The 17,104-nt window shown below is 50.3% G+C and overlaps 1 protein-coding gene across 1 annotated transcript in view; it reads right to left on the bottom strand.

Moving 5' to 3' along the window:
* Positions 1-17,104, bottom strand: part of PAPPA (pappalysin 1) — a 224,054-nt gene that overhangs the window by 23,631 nt on the left and 183,319 nt on the right. The window contains 3 exon segments of the mRNA XM_037059146.1: positions 1,306-1,377; positions 10,121-10,230; positions 15,492-15,639. Of these exon segments, the coding sequence (XP_036915041.1) occupies positions 1,306-1,377; positions 10,121-10,230; positions 15,492-15,639 (330 nt within the window).

Here is a 17,104-nt window from a genome sequence, read left to right as displayed (position 1 = left end):
GCCTTGGCCTTGATTTTCCTGTTCCTGGCTGACTCTTGGAAGGATGGGGTTCTTAAAGATTTTAGTGTTAAGTGCTCTGAGAAGATGCCATAGAAGGTCCCTAACCAATACATAGAAAAAAAGGGTGTGGCTGAGGGACTGTCTTGTGACACTTAAAGCCAGGGGACTGTTCGTGAGCAGTGGAGAAGAAAGGCACCTGCCTGGGAGTCAGGAGACCTGGATTCATGCTTTGGCTCCATGTCTACTATTCTGTGCCACCTAGGGCCAGTCCATCTCCCATCTAGGGCCAGGCCCACAATTCCCATTCTAGACCGCAAGTGAATAGGATGAGATCCCACTGAGAACTCTTCCAGTTTGGGCACTCTATCAAGTTTTAGACCAACCACTGTCTAGGTCTCAGTTTTTGCATCTTTAAAATAAAAGGTCAGGTTTAGATGACCTGGAAGAGCATTTCTGGCTCTGACCTTCTAAGAAACTCATCAAATACAAAGTTTTCTAGAACCTAGTCTAGTCTTTTTCACCCGAATTTTCCTGAGTGGGCTTGGGAGAACCACAGAGATCTGGACATTGGCCTGGGTAGGATTTGAGGTCTCCTTTTCACTGCCAGCTAAGAACCACAGGGACTCGGGGGTACACATAAATGTCTTTCAATTTTATGAAAAGCACCCCCTTAAGAACAGAGGTGGCATTCCAAGTACCCCCCTGCCAGCTGGTCACTGCTACATAGACCCAGCTCCATAATGCCAAGTTCCAGGGCATGGCTGTGAAGTCAGAGAGCTGACAGGTCAGGGGGCATCTTCCACTCTCAGCTCAATGGCTGGGTCTCAGCTGTCTACGTGACTTCTGGGGTTGAAGAGCATGTGAACAGCAAGCACATGGCAGAGGAAGTGATCTCTCTGTAAGGTGCTCATCGGCAAAGTGGGAACTGAAAAGACCTGGCTCGTGTGGTTCCGTGACACTTCAATGTGATAATGCTGGTAAAATTCCTGGCATAGCACAGATGCTAAATCAATAGGGCCTGCTTCCCACGCTCACTCACGAATGCGAGATGCTGCTGAGCCCAGGCTGAAGAAGCAGGAAAACCTATCTTGGAATCCTGATTCTGTTACCCACTACACGTGTTTTTGAGTAAGTTTGCTGATATCTCTGTGCCTTAGTTCCACCATCTATAAAACAGGACTGCTGACTCCTGCCCCACAAGTCTATTGAAAGGGCATTTACAGCATTTGGCAGGTGAAGTGAGTGGCAGCCATGATGAACAGAATGCTAACAATACTAACAGCAGGAGCATTTCCAGGAACTCACCTCGCAGCCTTTGACACAGTGGATCAGGGCAGGGTGAGGGTACCACTTGAGACCAGCCGTGCAGACAACTCTCTGTGGAGACAGGGAGGGAGATCAGATGGGTTTAATTGGGGGGGGGGGCAGCCATCTCTTTGTTGGCACCATATTCAACCACCCCCCCTCTTTTGGAGCTTCCGAGTTCTGACTCCACTTTAGCATTTAGGTGCAGGATTTGCCCAGGTACTTGCAATAACATATTAAAATTCTGTATTTCCCTGGCAGGAATAAGGGCTGAGAAGAAGCAGATGGAGGGATGGAGACAGGATCAGAAAGGCCCTTCTGAAAATTTGTTTCTGATTTTTGACTCAGGGACAGAGTTGAGGATAAGGTGGGAGGAAGGAGAGAGAGAGAGAGAGAGAGTTCATGTGTGTGTTGATGTATGTGTGCATACGTGCCCGCATGTGTGGAGATACATGTGTGTTGCATGTGTGCCTGGTGTGTGAACGCATGCATGTGTCTGCAGCAGGAAGGTGGGAGAATGGTGTGGAGCACAGAGCATGGTAACACTGAGGACCACTTTCCCAGGATCACTGTGGGAACATACTAACGAGGCACATTCTTTGGTGCCACCTTGGATCTAATGAACCCACATCTCTGTGGTTCAAGGCCTGGGACCCTACATGATTCTAATCCCAATGCCATTTGAGAGCTGGAGGATGAATGAACTAACCTTTGATTCAGAATCTGTGGAGCCAGAGAGCCCTCCCAGCCTCCACCTGCGGCCATGCCACATGGTCCAGCTCGCACCTCCCTGAGGTGGCCCCCACTGTTCTACCTGCGCCCTGTGACTTCGTTCTTGCTGCTCTCCTCCGCTGAACTGCTTTTTCCATCTTTTCACCTGGAGAATCTTCAGTTATGTTTGGAATTTCTTCTCAAGACTTCCTTCTCTGTAGCATTCCCCTTCCCCAGTCTCAGGTAGAGCTTCTAGTTAGGTATATATGTATTTATCTATAGCTTCTCTTAATAATAATAAATGCTGTTATGATAATGGCAACTAAAATGTATTGGATGCATTCATGGTGCTAATTGCTTTATGCATTGTCTTGTTTATTTCTTGCCGTGCAGTGAGGTGGGCATTAATATCAGGTCATAAGGACAATAAATCCCCCAAACTACACAGCTGATAAGTGGAAAAACCACGATTTGAAACCTAGCAATTGTTTTGGAAAAGATTTAAGGCTGCTCGTAACATCTAGCACGATGACAATTTTTAAAGTAGATAAAAAAAAGATCACTAAAACTAAGAATATGAAAGCATCAGGAATGGGGCCAAGGTAACCATCCTAGAAACTCTCTTATTTCTTCTACCATACCTGCCTGGCTTTTCATGCCAGATTACAAAGATTTCTTTTAAAAAGCAAACTAATAAAATAAAAATGACCTGGAGGCAAACGCTTAGATTTGCAATGACAAGTAGCTGGGTCACGGGCCAGCCACAGAAGTCTATATGATCAGGGCTTATTCGCCAGGCTGAGGGCCAGTTGGTTAATTTTAATTAAGACATAAACAGTCACATAGGCCAGAGTGTGGAAAATCCATGTGATCAGCTCATTCTCTCCCTGAGGGCAGACCTATATGGGACCCAAAGGGTAATTAAGTTTTGGGGTGAACTTGGAACAAAGGGACTCACACGGCTCTGAGATCTGGCTAAGACTAGGTTGGGTGCCTTTCTTCTCTGCCCCACTGCATCTTGGTTCATCTGTGCCTAGAATGGTGCCTGGCACATGGAGGCTGTGCCATAAATATTTATGTTGTGAACGAATGAATGGACGCATCTCAAGATAGAGATTTTTATCAATGGGCTATATTTTCTTGTCCTCCTTTCTTTTAGAGCATCAGAAGAACCTTAACTATGCCTAGCACAGTGTCTAGTTTAGAGAAACGGTTTAGTGTATACTGAATTAAAGATCTTAGACAATCTACCTTGAAAATCTGCGAAACAGTCTTGAAAGGTGAAACCCACTCTCTCGCCCCCTACTGCCACTATTGACATGTTGAGCTTCTCCCAATAGACACACACGAGGTGACAAATGGGGAAGACCTTGGGTGCCAAGGCAGGACAGGGGTGGTTACAAGTCTGACTTAACATTGCTTTGCAGTTTCCACTCTGAGATTTGGTTCTCTTATCTGTTAAATGGGTCCTGAAAATGTCATACTGTTCTTGTGATGATGCATTGAAATAAATGATATGGAAATGGTTAACCGAAGGACTGACTACTTCAGGTTCCTGAAGGCAGAGCCTGGGTTTTAGACATCTCTGTCTTTCTCCAGAACCAGGCATGGAGCACAGCAAACACATGCATGTTGACCAAATGAAGGAACGTGAGTACCGCAGTGTTCCCTACTCCCAGCTCAGCTACTTTCTTGCCCGCTGCTTCCCAGCCACGAGACATTCTCTGGGAAATTTTAACCAGACGTTCATTTCTGGGACTGAGAGTCTGTTCTCAGCCAAAATTCAAGGATGTCGGAGGGGTACTTGGTAATGGTTCAAGCAGCAGAAAACGGCAGGTTTAGGATCCACTAGGGATTTGATGCCCATCCCTCCCCTGTTTATTTGGGAGCTAACTTAATCCATCTGTAGGAGGGTCTTGGTGTGGTTGTACACGTTTCTGTCAGTTGAGGTTTACCTGACGTGAGTTCAGAAAAAGGACTTTTATACTATCTGCATGAGCCTATTTATCTTTCCACGGTGTTTGGATTTTCCACTATTCCTCAGGGCTGCACGCCCCACCTGTCTCACTACAGGGCCCCTCTGTGTGCGAGGAGAACTGGGAAAGGGGACGAGCAACAGGAGATGAAGGAAAGGCTAGGCTGTTTATACCACAAGTCGGGGGGTCGTGATGGGGCCCCTCAAATGTCAGCCTCGTTCCTCTGTGGGCCCTCTAGCCGTGCCAGAGTCCCTTCAGACCAGGTTTTGGAAGACGGCTTTCATTTCCTGCGTTGGTGATAGGAAGGACGCATCGCTTGCCTAGCTCCGGTGACTACCAGCATCAGCGCCACCACCATCATCGCCATTACCATCCTCACTGCTGACCACACCAGCACCACCACCCCATCATCAACACCACCAGAGCTACCGCCACCACCTACACCACCACCACCACCATCATCATCTTCATCACCACCAACCCATCATATCATCATCTATATCCTTATCAACACAACATCCTCTATTAAGCAAATATTATGGCCCAAGCCCTGAACTCCGAACTGTCATCTGTTTATTCCTTATCAAAATTATGAGACAGGTACCAGTTTTGACTTTGGTTTACCCTGGAGGAAACCGAAGCTCAGAGACGTAGAAGAGCCTGCCCCAAACCATGCACACAGGCAAGCACAACCATCATCTATCTGCTTTTCATGTCTATAGCTTAAACTCCACATTCTACTTCAAATTCCCCTAGCTCCTGAAGCTGTAAATAGAAAATGGCTTACTCTTTTTGACTGATGGAAAGACCAAGGATCAAAGGGGTGGCAAGGCTCTGAGACACATCTGGGAGAAGGTGGGGTGTCTAAAGGCGAGTTCCAGAAAAGATGGGGCCCAGGCAGAACCAGCCGTATAAGAAGCGATGCTAAAAGAGGCCCCTCACCCTGAGGCACAGATCTGACACCCTCCTGATGTTTTCTAAGATGAGCTGTCATTTCTCCTTGACTTTCTCCTTGGTTTATGGGACCTTCTGTGAGTGAATTGTATCACTTAACTTTTTAAAACAAATTAAGAAACACTTATTTTTGCTTTTCGTTATCAGTAACTGAGCTTCTGGCTTTCTTGTGGGTAAGCTTTTTGAGAGCTGAGGCGTTTTCCACCCTGTATCTCTTGTACTAGAAGAACACCTGCCATTTCAAATGAGGTGCACAATGAATAGTTTCGAATGAGTGAATGAACTAACAAGCAGGTGAGTGAACATAGGATTGTGCCCACGACTGGATTCTGGACGTGTCTCTCCATCTATGGGCTTCCCCTCCTGGGCACAGGGTGTCCCCTTCCACCTCTGACTTGTAGACACTTAGCAGGGTTTTTCGTGGTGCAGCCTTCCCGTCAAGGAATGAATTCTGCATCCTTTGTCTACGAGTGTTGCTTGTGTTTGTGATTTATAATGTGTAAGGCGGTTGCCCTGCAGGATAAATGCAGGAGAATTAGCCCTGGGTTCAAATTCTGATTGGACCACATTTGTGATGTGAATTGGGCATTGACAGCTTCTCAGAACTTTGGCTTCTTCATCTATAAAATGGCGATAATATTTATCTCATTGGAGCATGAGAGACAAAAATGCCTACATATCATAGGTATTCGATAAATGCTGATTCCTTTTTCTCCCCTTAATTCCATCTCTCTTTCCCTTCCTCTTTCCTGCTTCCACCCCTCTTTCAGAAGCCATTCTGTAATCCAAGGTCCCACCTACCTAGAGGACTTATAAGCCTTTCAGGTGTGGGCAGCATTTTCTATTGGGAAACTCTCCCAGCACCCCTGAGCAAGAGGAAGCGCAAAGCAGACAGGAGGTGCTCCTGAGGAGCTGGGGGGAGATAGCCTGAGTCCTGAAGTCTAGATGCCCGGGGCCAGAAGAGTCTATCTCATTCAAAGGTTGTAAGCCAATAGCTTCCAGGCTACACAACCCACGGAAATGTTTGGTTTGGCACATGAAGTCTTTAACAGAAGTCAACATTAGTTGCCAATATTAAGAAAAATGAGAGATTCCATTTTTTTTAAAACTCCAGATTTCTTGTACTCAAGGAAAAATAAAAGGAAAATCTGGCTACCCTAATCGCATGTTTCCACCCTCTCACACTTGCCTGGAACCAGCCACTTTGGAAGCAGCCTGTGTCCTCAGTTTGCCACAGTCCCCACCATTCCCTATAGTCTCTCCACTACTCAGCCTGAGGGCATCTCAATCTCTCCTTGACTTTGTATTGTATTGCCTTATTTATGAGACTGGAAAAAATTTCTCTGTAACCCTATCAAAGTGCATGTGTTGGGAGGGAGGCTTCCATGGGGGTGTACTTTAAAAAAAATAGAGGGATAGAGCATTTTGTTCTTAATGAAAGTAAAGCTAAAATATTTTAGTACACCTGAAACTAATGTAATCTTGTATGTTAATTATGTTATAAATTAAATAATCAAAATCAATAGAGATTGCCTTGGTGGAGGGGGCATCGCCTGGTCTGGAGAGGGAAGGACTCTGGAGAACTGGAAATGACCCCAAACTGGTGTGGGAGCTGGTTTCATGAGTGGACACAAACACAAACATTTACCAAGTCTTGTGCTTAAGATGACCATGTAAATTACAGCAAAATTAGAAGTAAAGAATCTCAACCTCAACTGAAAAGTCTTATTTAGTTGGGTAGTATGTACGTGAGTGTTTCTTGTATTTTTCTCTAGGTCTTCCTGCAATACCTGTAGTAAATACTACTGCTTCTATGAATGATATACCTAGGTATTTAACATTTAAAAAAATGACGTGTTTGGCCTGCTTCAGCCATTCAAGCCCACCTGGCTGGTTCCTGCAGATGTTTACGTTTGTGACTCTTGATCTCAGCCTCTCTCTCATTTCACAGATGGAGAAACTGGCCTAAAAAGTGATAGGATTCTCCAAGGACAAACAGCAAGAAGGTTCCTGGGCTTGACCTAGAACCTTGGTCCTGTCACTCAGCAACCGGAAATGTTTAGTGAGCATCTACTGTGTGCTAGGCACTGAGGGGCGTACCATGTACATAAGATAACCATGGGGCTGCCTTTACAAAGTCCACCATTGTAGTGTACTAGTTACAACAAATGATCTCAGTGGTGATGCTGTACTCATCTAAGTAGTCATTGTTCTTCCCATATGTGCTAGTAGGTGTAAAAAGTTTAAAACAGAGCCTGTTGTGTGATGGGCACCAGTGGGGGCTACAGCCAGCTTGCATGGGCTCACAGGAGGCAATAGTGTTTCTTCCTAACACTGTTTGCAGTGACAGCAACTTGGAAAACTTGGCATCCTCCACGGTGGGAATATTTACACCATAGTAAGTGGCAAATGCTACAGATCAGAGTTCACTTTTAGGGGGAGAGCCGGTCACTAACCATTTACCAGCAGATCCCTGGTGAGCAGTCAGTAAATGTTTTTGCCTCTATTATTATCATTGTACATTTGAGAGAGGCTCCTTGGGTAGCCAGAGTAAACTACAGCATTAGACTGAGCTGGGGCCCTCTCCAGTTCCTCTTAGGCATGAGGCTTCCATCGCTGAGACTCCGCTTCCCCCACTGAAAAGACAAAGAGACTGACACCCACCTCCTAGGGTGTATGTGCACATGTGTGTGGTGGGGGTGTGGGTGCAAATAAAGGATGGAAAATGCCTGGCCCAGTGCCGATTCACAGTAGGCATCCATGAACTGTCAGGTCTGGCCTCTCACTTCTTACCCTGGGACAAAGGTGACAGGGGTGGGAGCAGAGCCTTGCCCCCACTGCCTACCTTGCACTGGCCCTCACAGGCAGACCAGCAGAAGGCACGGCTACCCAGGGCCTGCTTCAGCCCGGTGGCGCCCACACCAGCAGCTCTATTTCTGTAGCTCGCCCCACACAAGGGGCAAGTGTGCAGCCGAGGCCAGCTTTTCTGCTGTATTCCTGGAAATCATCAATCTCTGCCCTTCGCCCTCCTCCCTTTTTCTACCACATTTTTTTCCTCCTGGATAATGAGGCCTCCGGAGACTGGTGAAGGTCTGAACCTCGTTATGGCTCTCTCTGTAGGCCGGCATCAATAAAGGCCGGCAGACCAGGGAACTGGGTGGGGGTTGGGGCGGGCAGGCAGCGGGTGGGCAACTGGGGAGGGGGGCTCACAGGCTTTCAAATCCCTGGATTTATTTCACAGTGAATTATAACTGAACTCTTTAGTGCCCAGGGCTCACAGAGGAGAAAGGGTGGGAATTCACCCACGGGTGGGGGGGCTGTTGCACAAAAAAGCCGGAGGGGAAGCTGGGCCAGGGGAGTGTGGTCTAGATCAGGCAAAGGAGCCCTTCAGTACTGGGTACAACGCGGTCCCCTGGATCTACCCTGGGAGAAGTCAGGGTAGGAGAGAGAGAGGGAAGCAGGGCAGGCAAGGAGCTATGACCATGAGGATCCTGGCTCTGCCTCCTGTGGGGTTCTGGCCTGGTCCCCTCCTCTATGCTCCTCGGTTTCTCCATCTGCAGAATGAGGGGCTTGGGCTTGGTGATGGCCGACAGCTTCAGGATTTGGAAGGAAGGGCTCTGTGCCTGTTGCTGGCTTTGCACAGGCCATTGGCATTCGCCGGGGCATTCAGTGAGAATCTATGTGGGACTCTGGGTTAGGGATGGGAAAGGCATATTGAGGGGAGAAAACGGGTGAAGGAGTGTGAGCTTAGAGAAACAGGGGCTGTCTGGTGATTGTGTGGGAATGTCATAGGCAGAGAGAGAGAGGAAGGAGACGGAGGGGGTGCTCATGGAGGGTAAAAAGTGGGTGGGAGAGGCAGAGCAAGGTGACAGCCCTATCAGGAGAGGGAAGAGAGAACAGTGCAAACAGAGGCGGGAAAAGGAGATGAAGTTGGAGATGGGGCAGAGAGCAGCAGCAGACGAAAAAGAGGAAGGAGAAAGGAGGGGAGACTGCTGGGGAGAATGCCGGGGCAGAGAGTGGCCAGGTCCAGCGCCAGGTGCGTCGGCCTGGAGTGCTGAGTAAGCCCCGCAATCATGCCCTCGGCTCATGTGAGAAACAGGACACCCAGTATCGGGTTCTGCACGGCTATCCAGGGCGTGATCTGTGGCAGGCGGGCAGACAGCGAGGCCTCCTGGCACCCCAGGCAGAAAGGCTGGGCTGGAGCCACAGCTGAACCTCGCCCTACATCGCCTGCCTCCTTCTCCCACTTTCTCCGGGGTAGGGAGCCAGCGCTCAGAACTGGTACATGTGGCCCGGGATGCGTGTTGCTGTGGAGGACGAGAGCAGGCTCCCACTTCAGTGCTGGGGGCCCCTGACTGATCACATGAAGGAAAGCGGGAGTGGCCAGCCCCAAAGACGAACTGGGCAATGACACTGGCTGCCAGGAGGCCAGGCTTCCACGGTCTGGCCGGGCCAGCCAGCCTGGCACCTGGAGCAGCTCAGGGCACTTGGGCATAGGCTTCGGTTTGAGTTCTCGCTCCTGAAATTTCAGTGCCCACAAGTTGAGAACACAGACAGTGCTGCCCGCCCTGCCCCAGAAAACCATTCTGGGGGTTAAATGCAGTCTTGCGTGCTAAGTGCTGAGCACATGAACATAGTAGGTGCTTCATAAACAATAGGTGTTACTAGTTCCCCATATCACACAATAATTGCCTTCTACCAAATGAGTAAACCACGGGGAAAGATACTAGACATCTAGGCTGTGGAATACGGAAGGCCTTCCAAGAGCTTATCTAGTACTACAGACGCCCAATAGCACCATTCTCATGAGCTCGGGCTTTCCAGATGGACAGACAGACACAGGTGTGTGACCTGACTCTGTGCTTTCTGCTTATATGTTCATGTCTCAGTTTCCTCATCTGTAGACTAGAAACGTTAGTCCTCATTCCCAGGCTGTTGCAGGATTCAGTGGGACAGTGAGGAACAGGTTCTTAGCAAAGGGCCAGAAAGAGGAAAAGTATTAAATACTTAAGGACTGGAGAAATGATTGGGAGCAAGTCCCCACCCACAGGTAGGTGTGAAAATTTGGTATCGTAACATATGTAAAGTGGTTAACGCAGGACCAGGCCATGGTAAATGTTCAACACGGTCATTTTCCTCCCCTCAGCCCCAGGCAGGCAGCCCCTGTCACTTACCTCCACCCGGGTGGGGTTCAGCCAGTGAGGGATGTCTCGTACGGTCACATTCACTGGCAGGATGATGGCCTCGCTGTTGTGGTCCAGGCATGAGGTGGCACACTCGGACCCTGAAGGAAGCAGAGTGGGAGGTGGCGGTTCAGCCCCCAGTCTCCTGGTGCTCACTGGCTGCTCTCACGTGGTGTGGGCCCTGCCACTCCCTGGTCCCCAGTGGACTGGGCTGCCCCTCTTGAGAACAGTGGGAGGGAGTGAACTCTCCAGTAGGGCTGCCTCTGGTCTCCCTGACTGTTCTCTTGTCTCCAACCCAGCTGGCACCCACCGCTTATCGGCCCTGGGCCTCATTCGGTTTATTTCTCTGCCACTTGAAAACCTTTCCAAGGTTCCCCACATCCAGGACAAAGTCCAGTCCCCTTTCCCTGGCATTCAGGGCCTCGCATGATCTGGTCAACCTCATTTCCCACGAAACGCCTTTATGCGTGCTTTGGTTAGGCCGACTGGCCTGCGCTTGCTCGGTTTTCCCTCTCAGCCTCACACTTCCTTGCCTCTGTCTTCCTGCTCTTGTTCTCGCCTCCTGAATCATCCCGCCGTCTTCCCTCTCACAGATAAATCCCACTGGCTATGAGGCCCGGTTCAACCCCTCCAGGAAACCTGCCCTGCTGTGTGCAGCTCAGGGAGGGTGGTGTTCAGCACTGGTGAGTCTCGCTCCAGCGTGGACCCGGCCACCTGGTGCCTCCTCGCCACGGTTACGGTGCTGCCCCAGCAGGGCAGGGGTGCGGTAGCTTCCTCTCTGGGCCCAACCTGTGCCTGACACGCAGGGACTGCTCAGTAAGCCCCAGGCGGTGAATGGTGATGGCATGAATGCAACTCCAGCTTCTCAGCCCTGGGCTTTCTCTCGGCACAGAGCTTGCATTCGTTTCCTCCTCTGGGCCTTCCAGACCTTCCCACTCTCCTTCAGCTTGTGCATCACTACTGACCCTCCCATCCCACTCAGAGAAGACCTGCATGCTTTCCTGATGGGCCGAAGCCCCCTCACAGGCCCCCATGACAAGTTTGGCACATTACCCCTTCCCATGGGCCTGGTGACTGTTACATTGTAGCAACAGCTCTCTTCCCCCTGCCCTGTAAACTCCATGAGTCAGCACTCTCTGTGGTCCCCATTCTACGCCCAAAGCCTGGCACTGTGCAGAGCTGATGGCAAGCACTCAGTATTTGTGAGCTGGATGAAAGGATGTTGAGTGAGTGAGTGAGTGAGTGCAGAGAGGGGGAGGAAAAGACTGAGTGAATGAACGACACAGGCTGTGAATGAGGAATAGGCGTTTGGGTACCTTACGAAGGAGGAAGTGAGGATGAAAATGGAAGAGCAAATGAATACATGACTGCTGCATGGAGAGTAATACAAAGAACTGCAAACACGAGTCACGTAACGAGCTGATGAAGGCGTGCATGACCAGTGGGGACAGGGCTGGTACACAGAGCCCTCAGTCCAGGGACTTCCTGAAGACAGCTCACTTTTGAGCTGTGGGTCAGCAAGTGGACTATAAGTTGGCTCATTCGTTCTCTGCCCTGACACTGCACATCCCCAAGTCTCCTGAAACATCAATCCTGTCCACGGGATGTCCCCAGGACTGCAGAGGGTGCTCATGAATGTGAGCAAAGCCCCGAGGGGTCAGAGCCCTCGGGGAGGGTGGTCACTGACTGGCCTTAGTGCCGAGACCACCCTTGCACACTGACTGGCTCACAGGAGACGGGCGACTCTTTTCTTTAAAAAAGCATTTTATTTTATGAGCCATTCCCAATGTTCCTTTCCAAATTGTGCGTATGGATGTGTACACGTGTCTGTACAGGGTGGGGCAAAAGGAGGTTTGCAGTTGTTCCTATGGAAAATAATATAATAATTAATAATAACACAAGAATAAAGGCATTATTACTCATAACTATAAACCTACTTTCTGCCCTACCTTGTATATATACACATGCACACACATATACACATGCATATGTACTTGTACACACACACACTTATCATGCATACCCAGTGTCCTTCCAGTTGCCAGTCTGTCATCTTCTTCCGTCTCAGAGGCTCACCTACACTGAAGATGGGGGAGGGAGGGCGGCGGGTGTGGGGCAGTGTCTAGAACCTCTTCACTTTAAGCACAGACCCTGGGCCCAGAACGGGGAGATTCCTGCCTTGCCTGGTGGTTTCCATGTGTTGCTCATTGTCCTGCAAATCTAGCCCAGTGAAACAGGTGTCATCACACCTCTTTGACCGGTGAGAGAGCTATGGGCCCACAGCTCAGGTTCCAGAGCTGGTGAGGAGGGGGCCATGGATTAGAACCCTGGATCTCCGCCTTCCCAGCCCAGCGATGGGAATGATGGAGGCTCACCGAGGAAGAGAAGGGAAGCCAGCAGTGGAAGGGGACAGGGATGGGTGAAGGGCCAGAGGAGGAGAAAGAAGCCGGGGAGGCACAAAAAGACAGAGATGAGTGATGAGAACACAGGGGGGAATTTGCTAAGCAGTGGGGGGAGCTGAGTGCTGTGTGTTTGTCCTGAGACCGTTTGAAGGGAGTTTTAGGGAGCAATGATAAAATGATTCTGAAAAAAGAAGAGGCAGCCTCTGAGAAACAGACAAAAGCTGAATTATCCCAAGAGGGGAAAGGAAGGGAAAGTCTGGCCAGTGCGGGAGCTGTTGTGCTGCCCTCCCTCCACAGCAGCCCTGTCTCCGTTCCTGGCTCCGCACCCCTCCCCCACTCCTGGGCAGCTCTGGGCTTCAGGACCAGGCTGCTGTGTTGTGATAGATGAGCCCTAATTGGCATCATTACAGAGCAGTGACCTCACTAGGCCCCCACCACCTCTCCTTCTCCAGGAGCAGGGAGGGTGGAAGCGTTGGTGGCATTAGCAACTTCCCAGGGGCTCCCAACTGCCCCAGAAGCCTCCCTGTCCTGTTGGGGAGGGGCCCAAAGAAGCTGCTCCGGACGGCCCAGATATGCCCTCCAGCGCCACCCCCACCAAGTCCAACACGTACTTTGCCCCTGTTTATAGGACTTTGAGCACATCCCTGTTCTTGGGGAGGTGGACCCTCCCCAGGGAGGGACGTAGCCTGGGAGGGACGTCCCGGAGGCCTTTGGAGGTGAGGAGGGAGAGGGAACTGTGAGTCCAGAGGGAAACTCACTTCCCCTTTCCCTTCTCCCTCAGTGTCCCCTGTCGCCTTTTCTCTCTGAGCTCTGCCACACGCCCCGCCCTGGGTTACCATATTCATAAATGAAGCACCTACATGGCAGTGTGAGCAAGCGTGGCAGGGGAGGGGAAGGACAGCCAGGCTCCAGTGCCATGCAAACTTCTTTCCCTTTCTGCTTTGACCATGAAGAAGCTCAGTGGGTAAAAGCATGTACTGCCACACCTCTGCCCACCTGTAGAGCCAAGTAGTATGGCTCACCTGAGTGTGACTGGGACGTGGGAATGTGGTGCATGTACAAAGTGGGCACAGGATGTATTTATGCACATGTGTGAGCTATGTTTGCCTTCTGTCCATCTTTCTGTGTGTTTGACATGTCTTGGGGCATAAAATGTGTCTGTACCTATGACACATGCAGTCATGTGTCACACGGGAGTGTGTGCTATGTGTAGCCATGTGTGCATGTGTTTGTGTGGCATTTGGCTGCTGTGTGCATGCGAGGCATGAGTTTGCTGAATGATGTGTGTCTGGGTCTACATTTCATTATTAAACATTTGTGCTTGTGTTTATTGATGAGTGTGCGGATATATTTGAATGCGTCAGTGGGTGTAGACATAAAGAAAGTCCATTTTCATAGGTTTTTAAAAATAGAAGTAAGTTCATTAGTGTTTTTCTGCCAGGGCTGCTTAAAGCTAGTCATGAGTGCGATTGGATATTCCCCTGCACGTCCCGACTAGGTTGGGGGTAGAGACCCCATCACAGACATACACGCCCAGAGCTACGCACACCCATCAGCAACAATGGAGAGAAACGCTGGCCTGGGGAAGGAGCAGCCAGCTGGACTCGCTGTTGCTGCACCTGTTGCCCCAACCTTCTAGAATGTCTGTATTGGTGGGCCCTAGGAGATCCCAGCCCTCTGCAACCCTCCTGGCAGGGTCCTTTGAACTGGTGGCTCTGCAGGATCTTAAAGTACCTTCTGAACATCACAGAGGGCACCGCGCACTAGGGCGTTTCCTGACCCTCGCAGAAAGAGCAGACCCTCTGGGCTAAAGGCCAGAGGGAGTGCTGATTTCTACTCAAAGTTTAGGTGAAGAACTTGTGTGCTCTGAGGCTGTGTGTTCCCACCTCCGAGAGGAGTGGTGAGGCTCCACCCACCACCACGCTCCAACCACGGGCCTCGTGTCTGGAGAGGAAGTGGAGACTCATTTTGCTGGGTGCAGAACACGCCGGCTCCGTGTGACTGGCGGCGAGCGAGTGCACAGATAACCTTCTGCTCCAGACATGCCTGGTGATTGTCCCATAAATCACTCTGGCCATGAGAAAGGACATTCAATTCCCTGGGCTTTTCATCATGGTCAATTAGGGAATCAGCCCAAAAGGTCAGCACCACTGTCCTCGGCTGAGGTTAGACTCACTGCTTGCCCACTTCCTCAGAAAGCCTTGGAGCCTGTGATTAAGGCATCTGTCCAGGCTCTGGGTTTCAACCAGGCAAGGCCCTGGCATCGACCCCCAGCTTGTCTCCCCTCGCTGTGAGCATTTTGCAAACTGGCCTATCACCACACTGATGGCGTTTTGAAACTGCTATTTATTTATCCTTATTTTGGAGGCAACTGAGACACCACGGAAAGGACTCAGGCTTTGCAGCATGTCCTGTTAGCCCTTCAAGTCTCAATGTTCTCCGTTGTTGAAGGTTATTGAGAAGGGGAGATACAATGCCTCTAAAGTGCTTGCTGCAGGGCCTGACCCACAGTAGGTCCTCGTGAATGATTAGTGTTATGCAAATTTTACGATGGATAATAAAGGCAGCCACACTGTGCCACTTTTGCTTTCTTAGATCCCTCCCCTTGCCACCTGGTCCTTTTTGTCTGGAATATCATTTCTTGCCCAAGAAGCTCTTTTAAATCCCTGTATAAGGGTCCCTTCCTCTGAGAGGCTTTTTGTGTCCCCTGGTGCACGGATCAGACTGTTCCAGAGTGTACATAGTGTGTCTATGTACATTCACCCCACCCCCACTGCTTCGAAAACATCCGTGCCCTTGACTCTCTCTGGAAGGCACAGTCTGGTCCCATCCATCTCAGTTTTCCCGGTGCCTCACACAGGACCTCACATAGTAGAGATTCTCAACTACCCAGCCAGGCCCTAGCCCTGGGTTCCTGGAAGGTCTTGCCCTCCCGCGCTGACCCCATGCACCCATCCTACCTATGGTATAGCCTTCGGGACACTGTAGTTTGAGGTTGCCGTTGAGCTGGCTCGGGACCGAGCACTGGCCTTGCATCTCTGGGCAGATGTGGAAGGAGCCACTCCAGGTGCCATCTTTCCGGCAGTGGATGACATTGGTCCCACGTCCCTGAATACCACAGAAACACAGTCAGGACCGAGAGACGCCCCCCATCCTCAACCCAAGCTTCTCAAAATTAAAAGAAAACCATTTCTCATCTCCCCAGTGTTCTGAAGGCATTGCAAAACAATTTCTTAACACGGGTGGAAACCCAATCACCCTAAATCGGAGGCATTGGTATTATGTCCACTTTACAGAAGGGGAGTCTGAGGGGGCACTCAGTGTGGAAAGAAACTGGCTCAAAGCTCACCAGAGAGCCTAACTCCCAGGTTCCCTAAGTCCTATCTTAGTGTTCTTTCAGAGATTTCAATCAAAGAGATCCATTTTGTTGGTTGTTTTTTTTTTAACTGAGGAGGTAGGGGCCCCAATGCGCCCCAGGTCGTGCAGTGGAGAGAGCACGGGTCCTGCAGCTGTTCGGGAGGAGGCAGGTACACACCAAAGCTTGCTTCCTCTCAGCCAGTGAGAACGCAGGCCAGGCCAGGCCTCTGCCCTGTGCTAACTCAGCAGCCTGGGCCTGGCTGAGAAGCTTTCTCTTCCTGAGCATTCCCTTTCTCTCCTCCCCTTCCCTTCTTTTCTTCAGCATCATTCCATCCTATCCCATCCTGTTCCATCCCATCCCATTCCATTAATAATGGCCCCAAGAGGGTGGTGTGGGGACACTGCTCTCCATGCCTCCATTCTCGAAAGTAAGCAATGCACAGTCCCTCCGTCCTCTGCCATGTGGCCAAGTGAGGCCTGCAGACACGGCCCTTTCTGCAAACCCCCTTTCAGTGTCTAAGGTCCTAACGGGAGTCCGGCTCTGCAGAAATCTCAGGACTGCCTCTGCATCCAAGGACCATTTCTTGGTGCCCATTCTGTGCCCAGCTCTGTGGAGTTCAAAAGGAAAGTGAGCCAGTATCTGTCTCTGGGAGCCAGGACAGAGCCAAGAGTGAAAGACAGTCCTGGGAGCAGCCAGCCACGTCACTGCGACTGTGCTCAGTGATGGCACTGTGAGTACATGGGGACAGCTACCAGTTGGGAAAGGGGGAGCAGGGAAGCTTCACAGAGGGGTTGATGTAAAGAAGTGAGTTTTCTGTAAATGCATAAAATCCTAGGTAGAACAGGGACAGGAGGACATTTCTAGAAGGCCAAAGGGCATGTGCAAATGCAAGGAAGTACAGTAAGCAGCAGAGAGTCCCCAAGCCCCATCGGTCTTGTGACTCAGGGGAACAAATGGGGGAGGCTAAGCTGGTAAGACCAACAGGGTGTGGGGCCACCTTACATTTGGATTCTACCCCTCAGGAATGGAGAACCATCAGAGTTTCTGCACAGGGTGACTATCTACCTGAGAATACGCTGTTTATTCTTTCCTTCTTTCAAGCTTGTGATAAAGAGAGAAAGTGCATGAGGCCAGGGGAATTGACCACCCTCCACAAGTGCAACAACCTGTAGAATGGCTGGCATGCCCCTCAGCTTCCATTGAAACCCCTGTGTC

This window comes from Sturnira hondurensis, unplaced genomic scaffold, assembly GCF_014824575.4.
Source record: "Sturnira hondurensis isolate 20B ecotype Veracruz unplaced genomic scaffold, ASM1482457v3 Scaffold0010448, whole genome shotgun sequence".
Taxonomy (NCBI): domain Eukaryota; kingdom Metazoa; phylum Chordata; class Mammalia; order Chiroptera; family Phyllostomidae; genus Sturnira; species Sturnira hondurensis.
This window is presented reverse-complemented; position numbering and strand designations above follow the sequence as displayed.